Source organism: Lineus longissimus, chromosome 4, assembly GCF_910592395.1.
Source record: "Lineus longissimus chromosome 4, tnLinLong1.2, whole genome shotgun sequence".
Taxonomy (NCBI): domain Eukaryota; kingdom Metazoa; phylum Nemertea; class Pilidiophora; order Heteronemertea; family Lineidae; genus Lineus; species Lineus longissimus.
Window position 1 is genome coordinate 18,948,204 of NC_088311.1, and position 18,139 is coordinate 18,966,342.

The window sequence follows — 18,139 nt, forward strand, 5'->3', positions numbered from 1 at the left end:
TTTATTTGCAAGATTTGTTGACCATTTTGTGTGTTATTTGAGAAATACTTATCCTAATTTTCAGATTTTAAACAACAGTCTGTCGCTGAGATTGTTATTCTGCCGATGTGTTGTTACTATGATGCTTATACCTGTTTAACTACAACCATGACAAGCCAATTTAAAGGCGTCAATTCAGGCCCTGGTTTATGCATCTTGAGATCAGGTCTTTGATACTCCTACCTCGTATACAAAATATCGAGGCGGAGTATATTGAAAATCACTGGTTATGTCAGGATGTGGTTTATGAGACAAGGAAGTCATCGGAATTTTTAAACTGGGCCTGGTTAGATCACGATATCTCAGCTGGCCTATTTGAAATCAAAGTTCTCGTCAAGATGGTCGTCTTTAAACGGGATCAACTGAAAACCTATGTGGTGGTGGGCGCCTTTCTAGGCCTCTGTTGCTGGGTAGCTGTTCTGCAAACGAGATATGAAAGCAGGATAAAGGTAAGATCGATTATTCATTACTTCAAACATGTCAAAGCAAATATATTGGAGAAGTCTTCTCGTGAAACTTGGCGAAATCCATGACTGTGTCTGTTGATTAGCTAGCTGCATGTTTCTGGTATCAGGAATTATGCTTGCTGCCGCACTGCGATACAATTTTAGGTTCACATTTGTCGTATTTTCCTGGGTTCTTTTTCGCTTAAAACCTGTCAAACAATAACGATTATAAAACTGTAAATGTAGCTGTTGATACATGTGTCGCCAGACTGCAGTTGTACATGCCGACAACAGTGCTGATTCAGGCGTGGTTCAACATTTCGGATATTTTCACGAGCGTACAAACCGTTCGCAAGGAGGGATGTTTTTAATGTACGTGTACGCGTACGCTTTTCAGAAAATCAAAAATGCCGATCAACGGTCTATCTTCGTTTTGTGCCTCGGTATCGTGCCAAGCTCTCCACTATCGAATACGTGTAATTTATTTATAATGTACTGTATGTTTCGTCTGAAGGCAAATGTCGGTAAATTCCGTGAAAATGTCAACAATGTTGAACGACCCCGCCCTAATTAAGAAAACCTGTCCCGAAACGCTTATGAAGTGGCATGGGAAGCTTTGTTTACCAGCTATTGCGGGCCTAGCCAATCAAGCCAATTAGTGCACCTGCTTAATTGGTCCTGGCAAGCTCAATTCGAAATACAAGCTCAATTCGAAATACTCCTATAATTTCATTAAAATCAAACACTGACAGGGCCAACTCGCTATGCAACTTAATATGCCACAGACTATATATCGCCAGAGACTGTAAATACAACGACCTTTTATAAGGGTTTCTCGATTCTAGCGGGAGGAATTCACGAACGAACGAACGAGCCTAATGGAAAATGCATAGGAAATATCAATAAAGTTGGCTTTTTGGGCGGGGTGTTAAAATAATCCCAACTCCCGACTTCTGACACAATTCTATATATGTCTAGGTATTTACTTGCAAAATTTGGAGTGATTTGGATGAAAATTCGATGGGTCCATCTATAGGTTGAAAATTTTGGTAAATCTGTAATGCTTCACTCGTAGCCCGTAGTGTAAATTCCTGAGAAATTGGGTTTTGGGGGCTTTTCTAGCTGCGCTAGCTCCGAAACTATACATTTGATACAAACTCCCGACTTCAGACGTGGTTGATATAACTCTTAGGATTATATTCCCAAGATTTCAGCTTTATTGGAGAAAAATTCATAGTGTCCATAGGGGTGCTGAAAATTGGAGGATTTTCAATTTTTTGCCCAACAAATATGCGAAAAATATTACTTTCCACCTAGAATTAATCATAATTTCGCAAACTATCATAAAGTACTTCCTTGCGACAATCATTTGTGAAGCTTTCAAAACTTTTGGCTGATTTATTTGCCCCTTAATTAGCAAAAACCAAACATTTTAGTGTTTGCATGCAACAATGCACAGGAGGCTAATTGCCAGATTAATTCACACCTGTCCAATCTCAAACAATAGGAATGATGGCGTCTCCCTCTATTCAAAACAGAGTGTGCTAGGCCTGCCATAGCTGGTAATGAGTTGAAAGACGCGGAATATTAATGATCCGAAAGGTTTTGACGTCACCAGACGTTGACACAGTACTCAACCTTGTATTTATACCATAAATAACATCACCATTCACTAGCATTTAAGATGTATCGTTTTAACCAATCTAAAACAGGCATTCAACCACTGCCTGGTGTAGAAAGTTCCCTGTGGGTTTTTTTACATGCCATTGAAGTCGTCACTGGGCCAGGTCTGCGTCGTGCCAGGACTGCTTTATAAAAAGAAAACTTGGGCAAAATTCTTTTAAATTGGCCCTGTTTTCTCCTTCTTTTAAAACATCTGGACAGGTATCTTTTGGCGAAGTCCTTCCCAGTGAACGACTCGACTGTACAGCCCAATCGCTGAATACGGCCGTTACCAAATTACTTCTGAATGACCAACTCAAAGTCTACTACGTTTCTTTACTGAATCATTTAAGCAACTCGAAGAAGAGGGAAGTGTTCGGGTGAAACGTAGTGCCGGATCCTCTGGTCAAAATGCAGCTGGTAGGTAACCGATCCAATGCTTTCGGTTTTTTTTTTTAATTAGTGATAGTATAGTCAGATTGATCATATACTGCACTCTTGTTGAGATATCATAATGAGTCCGGTATAATGGTATTATTATAGAAGATAGGATGGCCTACATACTATTGACATGTATGGATAGGGAATTTTGTTGGAAGGAAAATGACACCAAGAACCCCCGATTCGGTTCAGTAGTTTTAATTCCAGGGCCATGGTTGTGAAAAAAAGTCAGAAGCTCTTTTAAATGGTATACGACCAGCACAATTTTGATTTTAAAAGGATTATTGCGCACACTGAAAAAAGGATAATCGTAACGGAATAAAATAAACTTTATTTGCAAATTTAACATCATGTGCGGAAGTATGGCACAATTCGGCTTTTCCGTTGCTGACTCAGCTGACACTCAGCTAAACTTAATTAAAACTTAACAACACGTGTACAACATGCACATATACATCCATTTCCCGGTATCATTGTACATATTGTATTGAGTATCATCACATATGTCCAATGTCCTGATTTCTCAGCTGGTGTCTCAGATACGTTCTTCAATGTGATGGCCTTCCACTCGAATGCAGACCTCAACTCTCCTGTTCATGTCCGCCATGGCACGTATTATCATGTCCCTTGGTAGATTTCTTAAAAGCTCTTCCATACGTTGTCTAAGCATTTGCAGATTCCCGGCGAACGATGGAACATACACCAGAGATTTAACATATCCCAAGAGAACGAAATCCAGAGGTGTCAGGTCAGGTGAACGAGGTGGGAACTCTATCGCGTGTCCCAATCACGCAACTCTACCCCCGAATAGCTCCAGCAGCCTGTCACGAAAAAATCCTGGCACGATGGGCTGATTATAATCAACCATGGCAATTTCTCTTGGCACTTAATATTGCAAACATCCTGATCAGTTTTCCATTTTTGAAGTTCCGTTTTCGGACTAGATGACATCGCAAACTAAATCTGTCATCAATATCTTATCTTATCGTTCAGGTGGCGCTACATACATTCGCTGGGGTCGTACAGTTTGTCCTGCTGATGCAGAACTTGTGTATGCAGGTAATTATGACAGACATTTACAACTGGAAGTTTTACATGTTCATGTGAACATGCATGTTGGTCATTGATGCTATGTTGGTCCTGTGTACATGGCTACCCCCAACCCGTGCCTAGTTTTAAAACAAATTTTAGCTGGGTTTCAACGTTGGGGCCAACTTAGATTCCCTACATGCGCTCCATGCAGTCAACAGAAGCGATACTTAGTCCACAAAACCTTTCAGGAAAAAAGAATTCTGAATTGTGGGCAATGAGTAGCGGCCTCACAGCACAGACCACACTACATGTACACATGAACACATGCGCATTTGAGGCTGTTACAGTCGCTGTTAGCTTTTGTAAAAGTTCACAATGTTGTTGTCAAATACGTCGGCCTCCTCTTGAATCTTTCCTTTTTCCACCAGGTTATGGAGGGGCTCAGCACTATACCCATGTAGGTGGCTCTGCCGAGTATATCTGTGTATCCGACAAACCAGAATACGCCTCGAAGACGGCTGCAGGGGAAACCGATCGGGCATGGCTGTACGGAATCGAACTCCAAGTATCCGGCACGAACTTCTTTAGCACTGCTAACGCTGATCCGAATGGGCTCCATGATTCCGATATCCGATGTGCAGTATGCAGGAATAGGGTTCGCTCTAGCATGGTATTTATATAACCTCTTCCAGCGTTGTGGGTAGTGTTGATATAAAGACAGAAAATACTAGCAGTAAAAGCAAAACGTAAAAGCGTTTACTATTGGTAACTATGTAGTAAATGTATCAGGATAAAGGTATATTTTGCATACATAATCATTACCTCTCCGTGTCTACTCACTGCACTGTGTTATTTCAGGCCAGTTTTGATTATACCGAGAGATATGAGCCAGTCACGAAACCACGACCTTCCGAGCGCAATGCGGTCGCTTATCCTCTGTGCCACAAACCTCCTCAAACATAACATTTTAATGAACAGCCCATGCATGTTTCACCAAGGTTCTCAGGGCGTGGCGTCAAAATATCACAAGTGACACTTGAAATTGCTCTCAATGTAAATATCCCAAGTCAATCGTCCCCTCCGGCCTTGGCTCATCTTGACCCTCAATGTATTGAAATTGCTAAGGTTTACAGACTACGCGCGTCTCATAGGGGCGGAGGTAACTTGGGGGCAATACCGCTGGAAGTTCAGTATGGCCTTGGCTATGAAGTAAAGCTTTCTCCTTTTTCTGCTCCTCTTTCAGGTGATGATTCCAGGAACAAAGTCATGCCCAGGTAACTGGCAGAAGGAGTACTGGGGCTACCTGATGACGGGACATTACAAACACAAGGCTGCCTACAGCTACGCATGCGTGGATGACGCACCAGAAGCTGGGGGTGAAAATGGCGCCAGGAATGATGACGGAGGACTGATGTACCACGCACAGGGTTCGTGTGGCTCTTTGCCATGCCCTCCGTACGTCCAAGGCTTCGAGATGACATGTGTTGTTTGCACAAAATAGAGAATTCCAAGCGTTCAATCGGCTTGAGACGACACCACCATTTGCTTTTAAAACGTTTTCTATTAACGACGAAATTCGTGCTCCTCGAATTATAGGTTTAAGTTGAGGACGGAGCTTTTGATATGTCTTTCTGATTGGATCGAGCTATTCAGAAACAGAAATTATAGTAGGTCACCACCTCCTAGATTTTAAGTAAAATATGCCTAAATGTGAAAATCCTGCATCCAGAAAATTCCTGCTAGTTTCAATACAAAACGCATAAACTGCCACCTGTTATGAACATGATACACTCATTATATGTTGCACTCTTGCAGTCAGTTGCAATCAATGAATCGAGTTGCAGTTCACATTTCTGTCATTATTACAAGACAAAGCCATCACACGTTAAGCGATTCATTATCGCAGCTACAGTATTCATTAATGGGTTACAACAAATCGCAAGTGTTTAAATGAGAATAGAAACAAGAAATCCCCGTGTCTCTCGCTAATCAGCAAATACATAAAGTAGTTGCAATGAATCGCAAATAGAACGCTGACTGAGCGATAGGTTGCAACTCTACTTACTTAGGTGTATCTCATTAGATCAAGTGATTTAAAATGATTTGAATAATTTAGGAAACAGTACAAGGCAAATATTACGTTTTTGCCAAATACCACACAGTTTAGAGAATTCAGACCTAGCCGAATGCACGGTCTGTTGTCTCCTTAAAAACCCCGCTCTCGCCTCAGCTAATATTTTCATTATTCTACTGTCATATCAATGTGTTATCAGGGCTAATCTTGATATCATCGACCCCCACGAAAAAGCTTCCATGGGATCGTTAAGCCTAAACCGACAAGGGCAATTAAACGGTAATGAAGAGTCATATAAAACAAAACCGGCAAAGGTTTTATAAAGTGTATGTAACCATAGCTGACATAGCGTATGAATCTCAATGTCCTTGAAAAATACTAGGTAAAGATATAAAAGGAACTGGCAATAGCCTGCATGTCAATAATCATATCATTCTTGACCTGTAAGTATTCATGAAGCAGAAAAAAACAGCCCTGGCTAATAGCGTCATCTTTGGACCACCAAGGTTTTAACCTCTCATCGATTTCAAACTATATTCACACTGTTGATTTAAAGGAGTATAAAAATATGAGAATCAGATTGATATAGCGAGTAATCTTGTTGTTTTTGATCATCACCTAAAATCAAACGGAACTGACAAACCACCAATAGCTTGAATAACGTGTAATCTCATCGTTCTTGAACATTATCTAATATAAACCTAATGCGTAACTGCCAATAGCTTGTATAGCGTGTAATCTCATCGTTCTTGATCATGATCTAATAATCTAATGAAACAAACCGTCAATAGCTTGTATAGCTTGTAATCTCATCGTTCTTGATCATCATCTAATAATCTAATGCAACAAACCGCCAATAGCTTGTATAGCGTGTAATCTCTTGCGTGTAATCTCATCGTTCTTGAACACTATCTAACAATCGAATGAAACAAACCGCCAATAGCTTGTATAGCGTGTAATTTCATCGTTCTTGGACATCATCAAGTAATCTAATGCAACAAACCGCCAACAGCTTGTATAGCGTATAATCTCATCGTTCTTGAACATTATCTTAATGATTGAACGAAACAAACTGACAATAGCTTGTAGCGCGTGTAATCTTATTCCAAAACATTATCTAATAATCCAGCTTGAATAGCTTTTATTCTCATCTTTGAACATCATCATTTCTTTTTAACTGTAATATCTTGCGAATATAGCATGTAAGTGTCGTCCTTCGTGAACATTATTAACAGTGATACTGTTGTAATCAAATAAAGCAAATACGCCCTGGCTTGTATAGCAAGTAAACGTCGCCGTTCTTTTGTTTATTTCTGTTGACTTTTGTGCCGAATGCACGCACATTCGGAAGGCGTAGATGAGGAATCGTCTCAAAGGAGATTGTCAAACCTGATGCTTGGAGGGTGAGGTGATTTCAAACCAGTCCTGACGATACAATTATCGGGAAACAAGTGTATCAGGGTCACCAAGTGCAGACTTATCTCTACTTGCCGTAAATTAGTCAGATAATTTCACATCTAGCATCAAAAGTGTCATTTGTCGTGATTGATCACGACAAACGATATTTCAGGTGCTATATACCAGATGTAAAAAGTTGCTCTTATCTTTTTTACATTGTAATTATCGATTTCAAGAAGTGTATTTGTTTAGCCACAAGACTGTCTGAACGAGGACCTCCCAAGCTCTGTATTTCATTTTATCAAAATTCCAATCGACAGAAATGGAATATCTGACAAATTGTTCACATCCACTTGCCCATGGTCAAACAGCTCAAATACTTTAAGGGGTGTTGATTTGATATACTGGTATACTCTTACTGAATATAAAATTTATTTGCTCACAACAGTAAGTCATTAAATATCTTTTTGACTTTTCAATTGCTAGTCTGTGCAAACAAAAGTTGGAAGAATTTTAGTCAGTTTGGAGGCCTTTAAAAGTTTTAGGAACATGAAGAGTACATGCAGTGCTGCACGACATGCACCATGCAGTTACGTGTCATGCCAAAACTGACAGTTCTTTGTAGCCTAACTTGGATCAGTGTATGGGGTTACGTAATGGACCGGTTATCCTGTTCGGAAAACAGGGAGATTAATCTCACACATTAAGGGCTGTCTAGAAATGACGACCTGGAGAAGCTTACTGAAACAATTACGTGTATATCAAACTCCAAATATAGATTAGATCATCCATACTCTCAGATGAGATAAAAAGGAAAACAGAAACAGTTATATCAAAGGAATATAACACAATGCCGTATTCACCCAACCACTCTCAGATGAGATAAAAAGGAAAACAGAAACTATTATATCAAAGGAATATAACACAATGCCGCATTCACCCAGCCACTCTCAGATGAGATAAAAAGGAAAACAGAAACAGTTATATCAAAGGAATATAACACAATGCCGCATTCACCCACCCACTCTCACATGAGATAAAAAGGAAAACAGAAATAATTATATCAAAGGAATATAACACAATGCCGCATTCACCCACCCACTCTCAGATGAGATAAAAAGGAAAACAGAAATAATTATATCAAAGGAATATAACACCATGCCGCATTCACCCACCCACTCTCAGATGAGATAAAAAGGAAAACAGAAACAATTATATCAAAGGAATATAACACAATGCCGCATTCACCCACCCACTCTCAGATGAGATAAAAAGGAAAACAAAAACAATTATATCAAAGGAATATAACACAATGCCGCATTCACCCAGCCACTCTCAGATGAGATAAAAAGGAAAACAAAAACAATTATATCAAAGGAATATAACACAATGCCGCATTCACCCAGCCACTCTCAGATGAGATAAAAAGGAAAACAAAAACAATTATATCAAAGGAATATAACACAATGCCGCATTCACCCACCCACTCTCAGATGAGATAAAAAGGAAAACAAAAACAATTATATCAAAGGAATATAACACAATGCCGCATCCACCCAGCCACTCTCAGATGAGATAAAAAGGAAAACAAAAACAATTATATCAAAGGAATATAACACAATGCCGCATTCACCCACCCACTCTCAGATGAGATAAAAAGGAAACAAAAACAATTATATCAAAGGAATATAACACAATGCCGCATCCACCCAGCCACTCTCAGATGAGATAAAAAGGAAAACAGAAACAATTATATCAAAGGAATATAACACAATACCACCCCCCCCTCAAATGAATTAAAAATGAAAACAGAGTGTAAATTCCCAGGTTAATTAAGGCTCCTAATTGAAAGGAATGCGAATGATTTAAATATTTCAGTTTCTTTAAAAACACCCATGACCAACACTTTGGATCTTTCTTATCTTTTGTTTTATACTGATGCTGTGTGATTCGATAATTGAACAGTTTACATTAAGCAATATTGTGTTTTCCTTGAAATCGGTGGTTTAAGTGAAGTTTTATGTACAATACAAAAAAAAATCAATTCTGAGTAAGACTGACAGTTTACGGTAGAGCAACAGTTAAGTTTATTTGAAAGAATAGAGATGATATCAAGAATTTCTGTTATTCCGTGTTTATGTAATGAATACCTATGTGATGCCCTAATTTATTTGCAAGATTTGTTGACCATTTTGGGTGTTATTTGAGAAATACTTATCCTAATTTTCAGATTTTAAACAACAGTCTGTCGCTGAGATTGTTATTCTGCCGATGTGTTGTTACTATGATGCTTATACCTGTTTAACTACAACCATGACAAGCCAATTTAAAGGCGTCAATTCAGGCCCTGGTTTATGCATCTTGAGATCAGGTCTTTGATACTCCTACCTCGTATACAAAATATCGAGGCGGAGTATATTGAAAATCACTGGTTATGTCAGGATGTGGTTTATGAGACAAGGAAGTCATCGGAATTTTTAAACTGGGCCTGGTTAGATCGCGATATCTCAGCTGGCCTATTTGAAATCAAAGTTCTCGTCAAGATGGTCGTCTTTAAACGGGATCAACTGAAAACCTATGTGGTGGTGGGCGCCTTTCTAGGCCTCTGTTGCTGGGTAGCTGTTCTGCAAACGAGATATGAAAGCAGGATAAAGGTAAGATCGATTATTCATTACTGCAAACATGTCAAAGCAAATATATTGGAGAAGTCTTCTCGTGAAACTTGGCGAAATCCATGACTGTGTCTGTTGATTAGCTAGCTGCATGTTTCTGGTATCAGGAATTATGCTTGCTGCCGCACTGCGATACAATTTTAGGTTCACATTTGTCGTATTTTCCTGGGTTCTTTTTCGCTTAAAACCTGTCAAACAATAACGATTATAAAACTGTAAATGTAGCTGTTGATACATGTGTCGCCAGACTGCAGTTGTACATGCCGACAACAGTGCTGATTCAGGCGTGGTTCAACATTTCGGATATTTTCACGAGCGTACAAACCGTTCGCAAGGAGGGATGTTTTTAATGTACGTGTACGCGTACGCTTTTCAGAAAATCAAAAATGCCGATCAACGGTCTATCTTCGTTTTGCGCCTCGGTATCGTGCCAAGCTCTCCACTAACGAATACGTGTAATTTGTTTATAATGTGCTGTATGTTTCGTCTGAAGGCAAATGTCAGTAAATTCCGTGAAAATGTCAACAATGTTGAACGACCCCGCCCTAATTAAGAAAACCTGTCCCGAAACGCTTATGAAGTGGCATGGGAAGCTTTGTTTACCAGCTATTGCGGGCCTAGCCAATCAAGCCAATTAGTGCACCTGCTTAATTGGTCCTGGCAAGCTCAATTCGAAATACAAGCTGAATTCGAAATACTCCTATAATTTCATTAAAATCAAACACTGACAGGGCCAACTCGCTATGCAACTTAATATGCCACAGACTATATATCGCCAGAGACTGTAAATACAACGACCTTTTATAAGGGTTTCTCGATTCTAGCGGGAGGAATTCACGAACGAACGAACGAGCCTAATGGAAAATGCATAGGAAATATCAATAAAGTTGGCTTTTTGGGCAGGGTGTTAAAATAATCCCAACTCCCGACTTCTGACACAATTCTATATATGTCTAGGTATTTACTTGCAAAATTTGGAGTGATTTGGATGAAAATTCGATGGGTCCATCTATAGGTTGAAAATTTTGGTAAATCTGTAATGCTTCACTCGTAGCCCGTAGTGTAAATTCCTGAGAAATTGGGTTTTGGGGGCTTTTCTAGCTGCGCTAGCTCCGAAACTATACATTTGATACAAACTCCCGACTTCAGACGTGGTTGATATAACTCTTAGGATTATATTCCCAAGATTTCAGCTTTATTGGAGAAAAATTCATAGTGTCCATAGGGGTGCTGAAAATTGGAGGATTTTCAATTTTTTGCCCAACAAATATGCGAAAAATATTACTTTCCACCTAGAATTAATCAAAATTTCGCAAACTATCATAAAGTACTTCCTTGCGACAATCATTTGTGAAGCTTTCAAAACTTTTGGCTGATTTATTTGCCCCTTAATTAGCAAAAACCAAACATTTTAGTGTTTGCATGCAACAATGCACAGGAGGCTAATTGCCAGATTAATTCACACCTGTCCAATCTCAAACAATAGGAATGATGGCGTCTCCCTCTATTCAAAACAGAGTGTGCTAGGCCTGCCATAGCTGGTAATGAGTTGAAAGACGCGGAATATTAATGATCCGAAAGGTTTCGACGTCACCAGACGTTGACACAGTACTCAACCTTGTATTTATACCATAAATAACATCACCATTCACTAGCACTTAAGATGTATCCTTTTAACCAATCTAAAACAGGCATTCAACCACTGCCTGGTGTAGAAAGTTCCCTGTGGTTTTTTTTACATGCCATTGAAGTCGTCACTGGGCCAGGTCGGCGTCGTGCCAGGACCGCTTTATAAAAGGAAAACTTGGGCAAAATTCTTTTAAAATGGCCCTGTTTTCTCCTTCTTTTAAAACATCTGGACATGTATCTTTTGGCGAAGTCCTTCCCAGTGAACGACTCGACTGTACAGCCCAATCGCTGAATACGGACATTACCAAATTACTTTAGAATGACCAACTCAAAGTCTACTACGTTTCTTTACTGAATCATTTAAGCAACTTGAAGAAGAGGGAAGTGTTCGGGTGAAACGTAGTGCCGGATCCTCTGGTCAAACTGCAGCTGGTAGGTAACCGATCCAATGCTTTCGGGTTTTTTTTTTAATTAGTGATAGTATAGTCAGATTGATTATATACTGCACTCTTGTTAAGATATCATAATGAGTCCGGTATTATGGTATTATTATAGAAGATAGGATGGCCTACATACTATTGACATGTATGGATAGGGAATTTTGTTGGAAGGAAAATGACACCAAGAACCCCCGATTCGGTTCAGTAGTTTTAATTCCAGGGCCATGGTTGTGAAAAAAAGTCAGAAGCTCTTTTGAATGGGCCATACCATACGACCAGCACAATTTTGATTTTAAAAGGATTATTGCGCACACTGAAAAAAGGATAATCGTAACGGAATAAAATAAACTTTATTTGCAAATTTAACATCATGTGCGGAAGTATGGCACAATTCGACTTTTCCGTTGCTGACTCAGCTGACACTCAGCTAAACTTAATTAAAACTTAACAACACGTGTACAACATGCACATATACATCCATTTCCCGGTATCATTGTACATATTGTATTGAGTATCATCACATATGTCCAATGTCCTGATTTCTCAGCTGGTGTCTCAGATACGTTCTTCAATGTGATGGCCTTCCACTCGAATGCAGACCTCAACTCTCCTGTTCATGTCCGCCATGGCACGTATTATCATGTCCCTTGGTAGATTTCTTAAAAGCTCTTCCATACGTTGTCTAAGCATTTGCAGATTCCCGGCGAACGATGGAACATACACCAGAGATTTAACATATCCCAAGAGAACGAAATCCAGAGGTGTCAGGTCAGGTGAACGAGGTGGGAACTCTATCGCGTGTCCCAATCACGCAACTCTACCCCCGAATAGCTCCAGCAGCCTGTCACGAAAAAATCCTGGCACGATGGGCTGATTATAATCAACCATGGCAATTTCTCTTGGCACTTAATATTGCAAACATCCTGATCAGTTTTCCATTTTTGAAGTTCCGTTTTCGGACTAGATGACATCGCAAACTAAATCTGTCATCAATATCTTATCTTATCGTTCAGGTGGCGCTACATACATTCGCTGGGGTCGTACAGTTTGTCCTGCTGATGCAGAACTTGTGTATGCAGGTAATTATGACAGACATTTACAACTAGAAGTTTTACATGTTCATGTGAACATGCATGTTGGTCATTGATGCTATGTTGGTCCCGTGTACATGGCTACCCCCAACCCGTGCCTAGTTTTAAAACAAATTTTAGCTGGGTTTCAACGTTGGGGCCAACTTAGATTCCCTACATGCGCTCCATGCAGTCAACAGAAGCGATACTTTGTCCACAAAACCTTTCAGGAAAAAAGAATTCTGAATTGTGGGCAATGAGTAGCGGCCTCACAGCACAGACCACACTACATGTACACATGAACACATGCGCATTTGAGGCTGTTACAGTCGCTGTTAGCTTTTGTAAAAGTTCACAATGTTGTTGTCAAATGAGTCGGCCTCCTCTTGAATCTTCCCTTTTTCCACCAGGTTATGGAGGGGCTCAGCACTATACCCATGTAGGTGGCTCTGCCGAGTATATCTGTGTATCCGACAAACCAGAATACGCCTCGAAGACGGCTGCATGGGAAACCGATCAGGCATGGCTGTACGGAATCGAACTCCAAGTATCCGGCACGAACTTCTTTAGCACTGCTAACGCTGATCCGAATGGGCTCCATGATTCCGATATCCGATGTGCAGTATGCAGGAATAGGGTTCGCTCTAGCATGGTATTTATATAACCTCTTCCAGCGTTGTGGGTAGTGTTGATATAAAGACAGAAAATACTAGCAGTAACAGCAAAACGTAAAAGCGTTTACTATTGGTAACTATGTATTAGTAAATGTATCAGGATAAAGGTATATTTTGCATACATAATCATTACCTCTCCGTGTCTACTCACTGCACTGTGTTATTTCAGGCCAGTTTTGATTATACCAAGAGATATGAGCCAGTCACGAAACCACGACCTTCCGAGCGCAATGCGGTCGCTTTCCTCTGTGCCACAAACTTCCTCAAACATAACATTTTAATGAACGGCCCATGCATGTTTCACCAAGGTTCTCAGGGCGTGGCGCCAAAATATCACAAGTGACACTTGAAATTGCTCTCAATGTAAATATCCCAAGTCAATCGTCCCCTCCGGCCTTGGCTCATCTTGACCCTCAATGTATTGAAATTGCTAAGCTTTACAGACTACGCGCGTCTCATAGGGGCGGAGGTAACTTGGGGGCAATACCGCTGGAAGTTCAGTATGGCCTTGGCTATGAAGTAAAGCTTTCTCCTTTTTTCTGCTCCTCTTTCAGGTGATGATTCCAGGAACAAAGTCATGCCCAAGTAACTGGCAGAAGGAGTACTGGGGCTACCTGATGACGGGACATTACCAACACAAGGCTTCCTACAGCTACGCGTGCGTGGATGACGCACCAGAAGCTGGGGGTGAAAATGGCTCCAGGAATGATAACGGAGGAATGATGTACCACGCACAGGGTGCGTGTGGCTCTCTGCCATGCCCTCCGTACGTCCACGGCTTCGAGATGACATGTGTTGTTTGCACAAAATAGTCCAAGCGTTCATTGACTATCGGCCTGTTACAAATGTAACTCGAAAGCAGCGCGATAGAGTGAGGACTCAGCTGCATAGTATACTTTCTAAAAAAAGAAAGAGTGAAATTCGCTCTTAAAGATGTATTAATTAAGTGTTCGATCATTCTGAAAGAGCGGAATGCACATAAGAGTGAAATTTACTAATATTTAAAATATTGTTTACATTCTGCACACCTGCATGTTCTACATGTACGTTAATCCATGGAGGTACTATCAAACTTCCTTGGTTAATCATTGCAAATATTTATAATCACGGGCCGAAGATATCTAATCCAAATTTCGCTCTTCGGTTGTCTCAAAGAGTGATCACTAAATTAGCAAATTTCACTCTTTCTTTTTTACGGGCCTCCACCTGATGTGCATGGTTACATGTATATAATACAAGTTTAGTTGATATAAGTAACATGTTCAGTAGTTGTACATGTTGAATAGACTGTGCGCTATGATACATTGATATTGATATGATACCTGCGAAAATAAATTTCGGCCATTTTGAAAAGGCCTTACACAGGCAGTGTAACTTTACCATGACATAAAAGTCATGTTTTGAATCAAATCATCACCAAATGCATTCAAAATATCATAAACATTAGAAGACATGTGTTCCGTCTAGAGACAGTCTTGAGGACAACTTTTCGTTTAGTTCTAATGTGTAATGCCAGGTGGCTCCCCTCATCGCTTTTGGGAAAAACCCGCTTTATGCAGAGAATGTGTTGTGACATATTTATGGCGAATAAACGGCCAAAAGCCACGTGAGATCAAATCGTATCTTCGTCTAATGTTCAACGGAACAACATGGACAACTTCAAGTGCATTGCTTGAATAAGCTTGTCTTTTGTTTCTTTTATGCCATGGTAAAAAAACGTTGCCTGCGGAAAAGCCTTTTCAAAATGGCCGAAAGTTATTTTCGCAGGTTGTCTATTACAGTTGTATTTCCAGTACAGAGGCTTTAAAAAGCCTCTGTGCGCATGGATGTCTACCACAAGCTGTTTTCCACACTGTAAGGAGATATAGTTGTGCTGGGGGTATAATTGTACCGCTTTACCTTACATGAAAGAGATAGTATCCTGAATGAAGCTAATAATGATCTTTTGTGTCACCTATAGTGCGTCCTTCTGTGGTGATCGACAGCCTGCTGAAGGCTTTGTTGTGAAAAGAACAGGCTAAAGTTTGGCGTCCAGTATTTTCAAAATGTCCGGATCGTTCTTAGCGCCCTCTATGAATTCAGCCAATGTAAGTTTGCCGTCGTTGTTCTTATCCATTTGACGGAACATTTTGTCCACTCGCTTTTCTGGTGTCGCTTCATCTTTGGCCATCGCCTGAGCAGTTCCTACCATGCGATATATAGACTGGAATGGAAAGAAGATGGTCATTTCCAATGGATCGTCATCATGACCCCGGCCCCCAAGGTTATTGACATCGCCACGCCCTCCCCTGTAGAAGTGTGAATGATGAAATATATAATGTAAAAGAGTAACCGGCCGGCCTATTTACGAGGGACTGTCGGGAGGAGCAAGGTGTCCCAATCGATGGTCTTTAGTTGAATATGCACAGTGAGGGAACTGAGATAGTCTGGTTTGACCTAGTGATAAAAGCGTTCCACGTTAAAGCGCGAAAAGTGCCAATGACCTGTGCGATAGCAGGGACACCTTTCGGCGATTTCATGTAACTGAACCTAGCCCATCTAGCACCTGCCTAAAACTGACCAGTTGGATAGCCCACTAGCGAGACGGGTAGCAACAAATCTAGTACTTAGGATCGCCATTGTAAACTATTAACTTAATACTATTAACTTAATAAGCACAACTGAATCATTCTGTGATTAAAAATCATTCCCCGGAATCCCCACCCCATGCATTGCGATAATGAAGACTGTTTTGATTTCCTTTTCATAATCAACCGCCATGATTTGAAGTGCATATGTATTGTTCGCATTCGCTCAGTTGAAAAAGGTTGAATATATAAAACATCATTCGTTCGACATCACTGCACATTTTTTGCTCACCGAAACAATCGCAACCATCTCATCTCTTTCGATATAGCCATTCTGGTCAATGTCATACATATTGAAGGCCCACTTCAACTTTTGCTCCAACTTTCCACGCGAGGTGACGCTGAGCGCGCACATGAACTCCCTAAAACTGATAGTTCCATCCCCATCGGTGTCAAATGCCCGGAAGGCGTGGTCGGCAAATTCCGAGGCGTCGCCGTAGGGGAAGAAGTTGACGTAGACCCGCTTGAAGTCGGCCTTGGTCAGGGCTCCATTGGGGCAGTCTTTGATGAATCCCTTGTACCAGTTCTGTAGCTCGTCTTCCGTGAACGACGTCTGTTCCATGAGATCCTCGACAAGATCAGACGTCAGCTTTGACGGCGCCTTCCCCATGGTCAGCTAAAGGTAATAATGTAAAAGCATGCATATATCGGGTGGCCCAAAATAACTGGCAAGCATTTCCATCGCCCTAAGACGCAAAGCACTTGTGCCAAACTTTCTAACACATGTATTGGAAAAACATGAAAAATTAGACCCAGATATCTCGATTCGATTTTGTAGTTTTAGCGCCAGAGATATATCTGTGAAGTCGGAAGGAGCCAAAAGAAGAACTGAATAGGAACTACAGCAAAATTACTCCAGACCTTGCTTAACAATGTTGTACTGGACCGAATCGAAATATCTTTGCCTCATTTGTCTTCTAGAACGATTTTCGCCATCCACTGGTATGAGGTGGTGCATCGGGTGGAGCAGCATAGTCTTCTGGTTTTCTTGGCCACCCTGTATAAACGTAGGACAGCAGAATTCTCTCCTCATTGGTTGATATATTTATGTTTCTTATTACTTTAGGATAGATGCCTGGAAGTGCATTTGATTTTTCAATATCTCCCAAGTCAAGTTAGAAAGGCAATACGATTACCAAATTTCTAAAATATATATGGGGCCTACTTATATCCAAATGGTTGAACTCTAATCAATGGCTTTTTTTAGATTCACGCCATTATACGGGGTGTATCTGTTCGGTCTGCTGCTCGCAACAGATCTAGCGACATAGCAAGAATTGCGGTGGCACACTAGTCCTAATACAATTTAAAGCACTACAGCACATATAAGTAGTTTACACTAACAGGATTTGCAGAATGATTATAGGCCTACTGTGGGTATCTATACTATTACTCTTCGTCAATCAAATACGCACTTGTTTCAAGTTCTGAATATGATTTTTCTTCGTTAAACTTCACAACCGCGAGCTGTCCTTGCTTGTAGTGTATGGCTATCACATCACATCCACGAACAAGATATTCAAACACTAGACCAAGTAAACTTCTAAATATTCCGAAACTGCCTCAAATGTCGTGCTCTGTCAGATGGTGTAATTTGACATTTCAATGCACAAGTCGTGCACACACTGCACTGAATGTAGCGCGAATTCGCTAGAAATACTTGAGGCATCGCATTTGCATTCGGAACGGGAATAAAAGAACCATTCACGCGTATCGGAACTGTCCTCATTATGATGTGAAATCTCATTCATCTACGATCAGTGATATCACGGGTCCGACCGAGGAAATCAGGGGTTAATGTTCGCTGGGCTCCGGAGAAGCGAACATGCCGGAGCAGCGAACATTAACCCCTGATTTCCTCAGGATGGTCCGTGGAGATTCGAACCACCCTCCGGAGTGGCGCGGCCCACCTGATGACCCCAAGCGCCACCAAAG

At 40.7% G+C, this 18,139-nt stretch overlaps 3 protein-coding genes across 4 annotated transcripts; 2 read left to right on the forward strand and 1 right to left on the reverse strand.

Moving 5' to 3' along the window:
• Positions 1 to 331: 331 nt before the first annotated feature.
• On the forward strand, positions 332 to 6,957 carry LOC135487133 (uncharacterized). Of its 2 annotated transcripts, XM_064770532.1 has the most exons (6): positions 332 to 488; positions 2,501 to 2,567; positions 3,582 to 3,647; positions 4,049 to 4,066; positions 4,107 to 4,290; positions 4,864 to 6,957. In XM_064770532.1, exons 1-6 carry the CDS (start codon positions 378 to 380, stop codon positions 4,865 to 4,867), a joined length of 450 nt encoding a protein of 149 aa, XP_064626602.1. In that variant the 5' UTR covers positions 332 to 377; the 3' UTR covers positions 4,868 to 6,957. The 2 variants fall into 2 exon arrangements, with proteins under 2 accessions (XP_064626602.1, XP_064626601.1); XM_064770531.1 differs by having other exon boundaries at positions 4,049 to 4,290.
• Positions 6,958 to 9,618: 2,661 nt separating this feature from the next.
• On the forward strand, positions 9,619 to 14,389 carry LOC135486816 (uncharacterized). The gene is made up of 5 exons (XM_064769917.1): positions 9,619 to 9,746; positions 11,759 to 11,825; positions 12,847 to 12,912; positions 13,314 to 13,525; positions 14,132 to 14,389. Exons 1-5 carry the CDS (start codon positions 9,636 to 9,638, stop codon positions 14,387 to 14,389), a joined length of 714 nt encoding a protein of 237 aa, XP_064625987.1. The 5' UTR covers positions 9,619 to 9,635.
• A 108-nt stretch (positions 14,390 to 14,497) lies between these two features.
• On the reverse strand, positions 14,498 to 17,844 carry LOC135486499 (neurocalcin homolog). The gene is made up of 3 exons (XM_064769319.1): positions 17,620 to 17,844; positions 16,437 to 16,820; positions 14,498 to 15,780 (listed from the first exon to the last, which is right to left on the reverse strand). Exons 2-3 carry the CDS (start codon positions 16,812 to 16,814, stop codon positions 15,595 to 15,597), a joined length of 564 nt encoding a protein of 187 aa, XP_064625389.1. The 5' UTR covers positions 16,815 to 16,820; positions 17,620 to 17,844; the 3' UTR covers positions 14,498 to 15,594.
• Between the last annotated feature and the right edge of the window lie 295 nt (positions 17,845 to 18,139).

What these genes read in the sequence shown, in the direction of transcription:
- LOC135486816 (XM_064769917.1), top strand. Translation starts at nt 9,636, where the DNA reads ATGGTCGTCTTTAAACGGGATCAACTGAAAACCTATGTGGTGGTGGGC. An exon ending in GATATGAAAGCAGGATAAAG is followed by an intron (nt 9,747 to 11,758) that starts GTAAGATCGATT and finishes GAATCATTTAAG; the next exon opens with CAACTTGAAGAAGAGGGAAG. An exon ending in ATTCCGATATCCGATGTGCA is followed by an intron (nt 13,526 to 14,131) that starts GTATGCAGGAAT and finishes CTCCTCTTTCAG; the next exon opens with GTGATGATTCCAGGAACAAA.
- LOC135486499 (XM_064769319.1), bottom strand. Translation starts at nt 16,814, where the DNA reads ATGGGGAAGGCGCCGTCAAAGCTGACGTCTGATCTTGTCGAGGATCTC. An exon ending in AGATGGTTGCGATTGTTTCG is followed by an intron (nt 15,781 to 16,436) that starts GTGAGCAAAAAA and finishes TTTCCATTCCAG; the next exon opens with TCTATATATCGCATGGTAGG.
- LOC135487133 (XM_064770531.1), top strand. Translation starts at nt 378, where the DNA reads ATGGTCGTCTTTAAACGGGATCAACTGAAAACCTATGTGGTGGTGGGC. An exon ending in GATATGAAAGCAGGATAAAG is followed by an intron (nt 489 to 2,500) that starts GTAAGATCGATT and finishes GAATCATTTAAG; the next exon opens with CAACTCGAAGAAGAGGGAAG. An exon ending in ATAGGGTTCGCTCTAGCATG is followed by an intron (nt 4,291 to 4,863) that starts GTATTTATATAA and finishes CTCCTCTTTCAG; the next exon opens with GTGATGATTCCAGGAACAAA.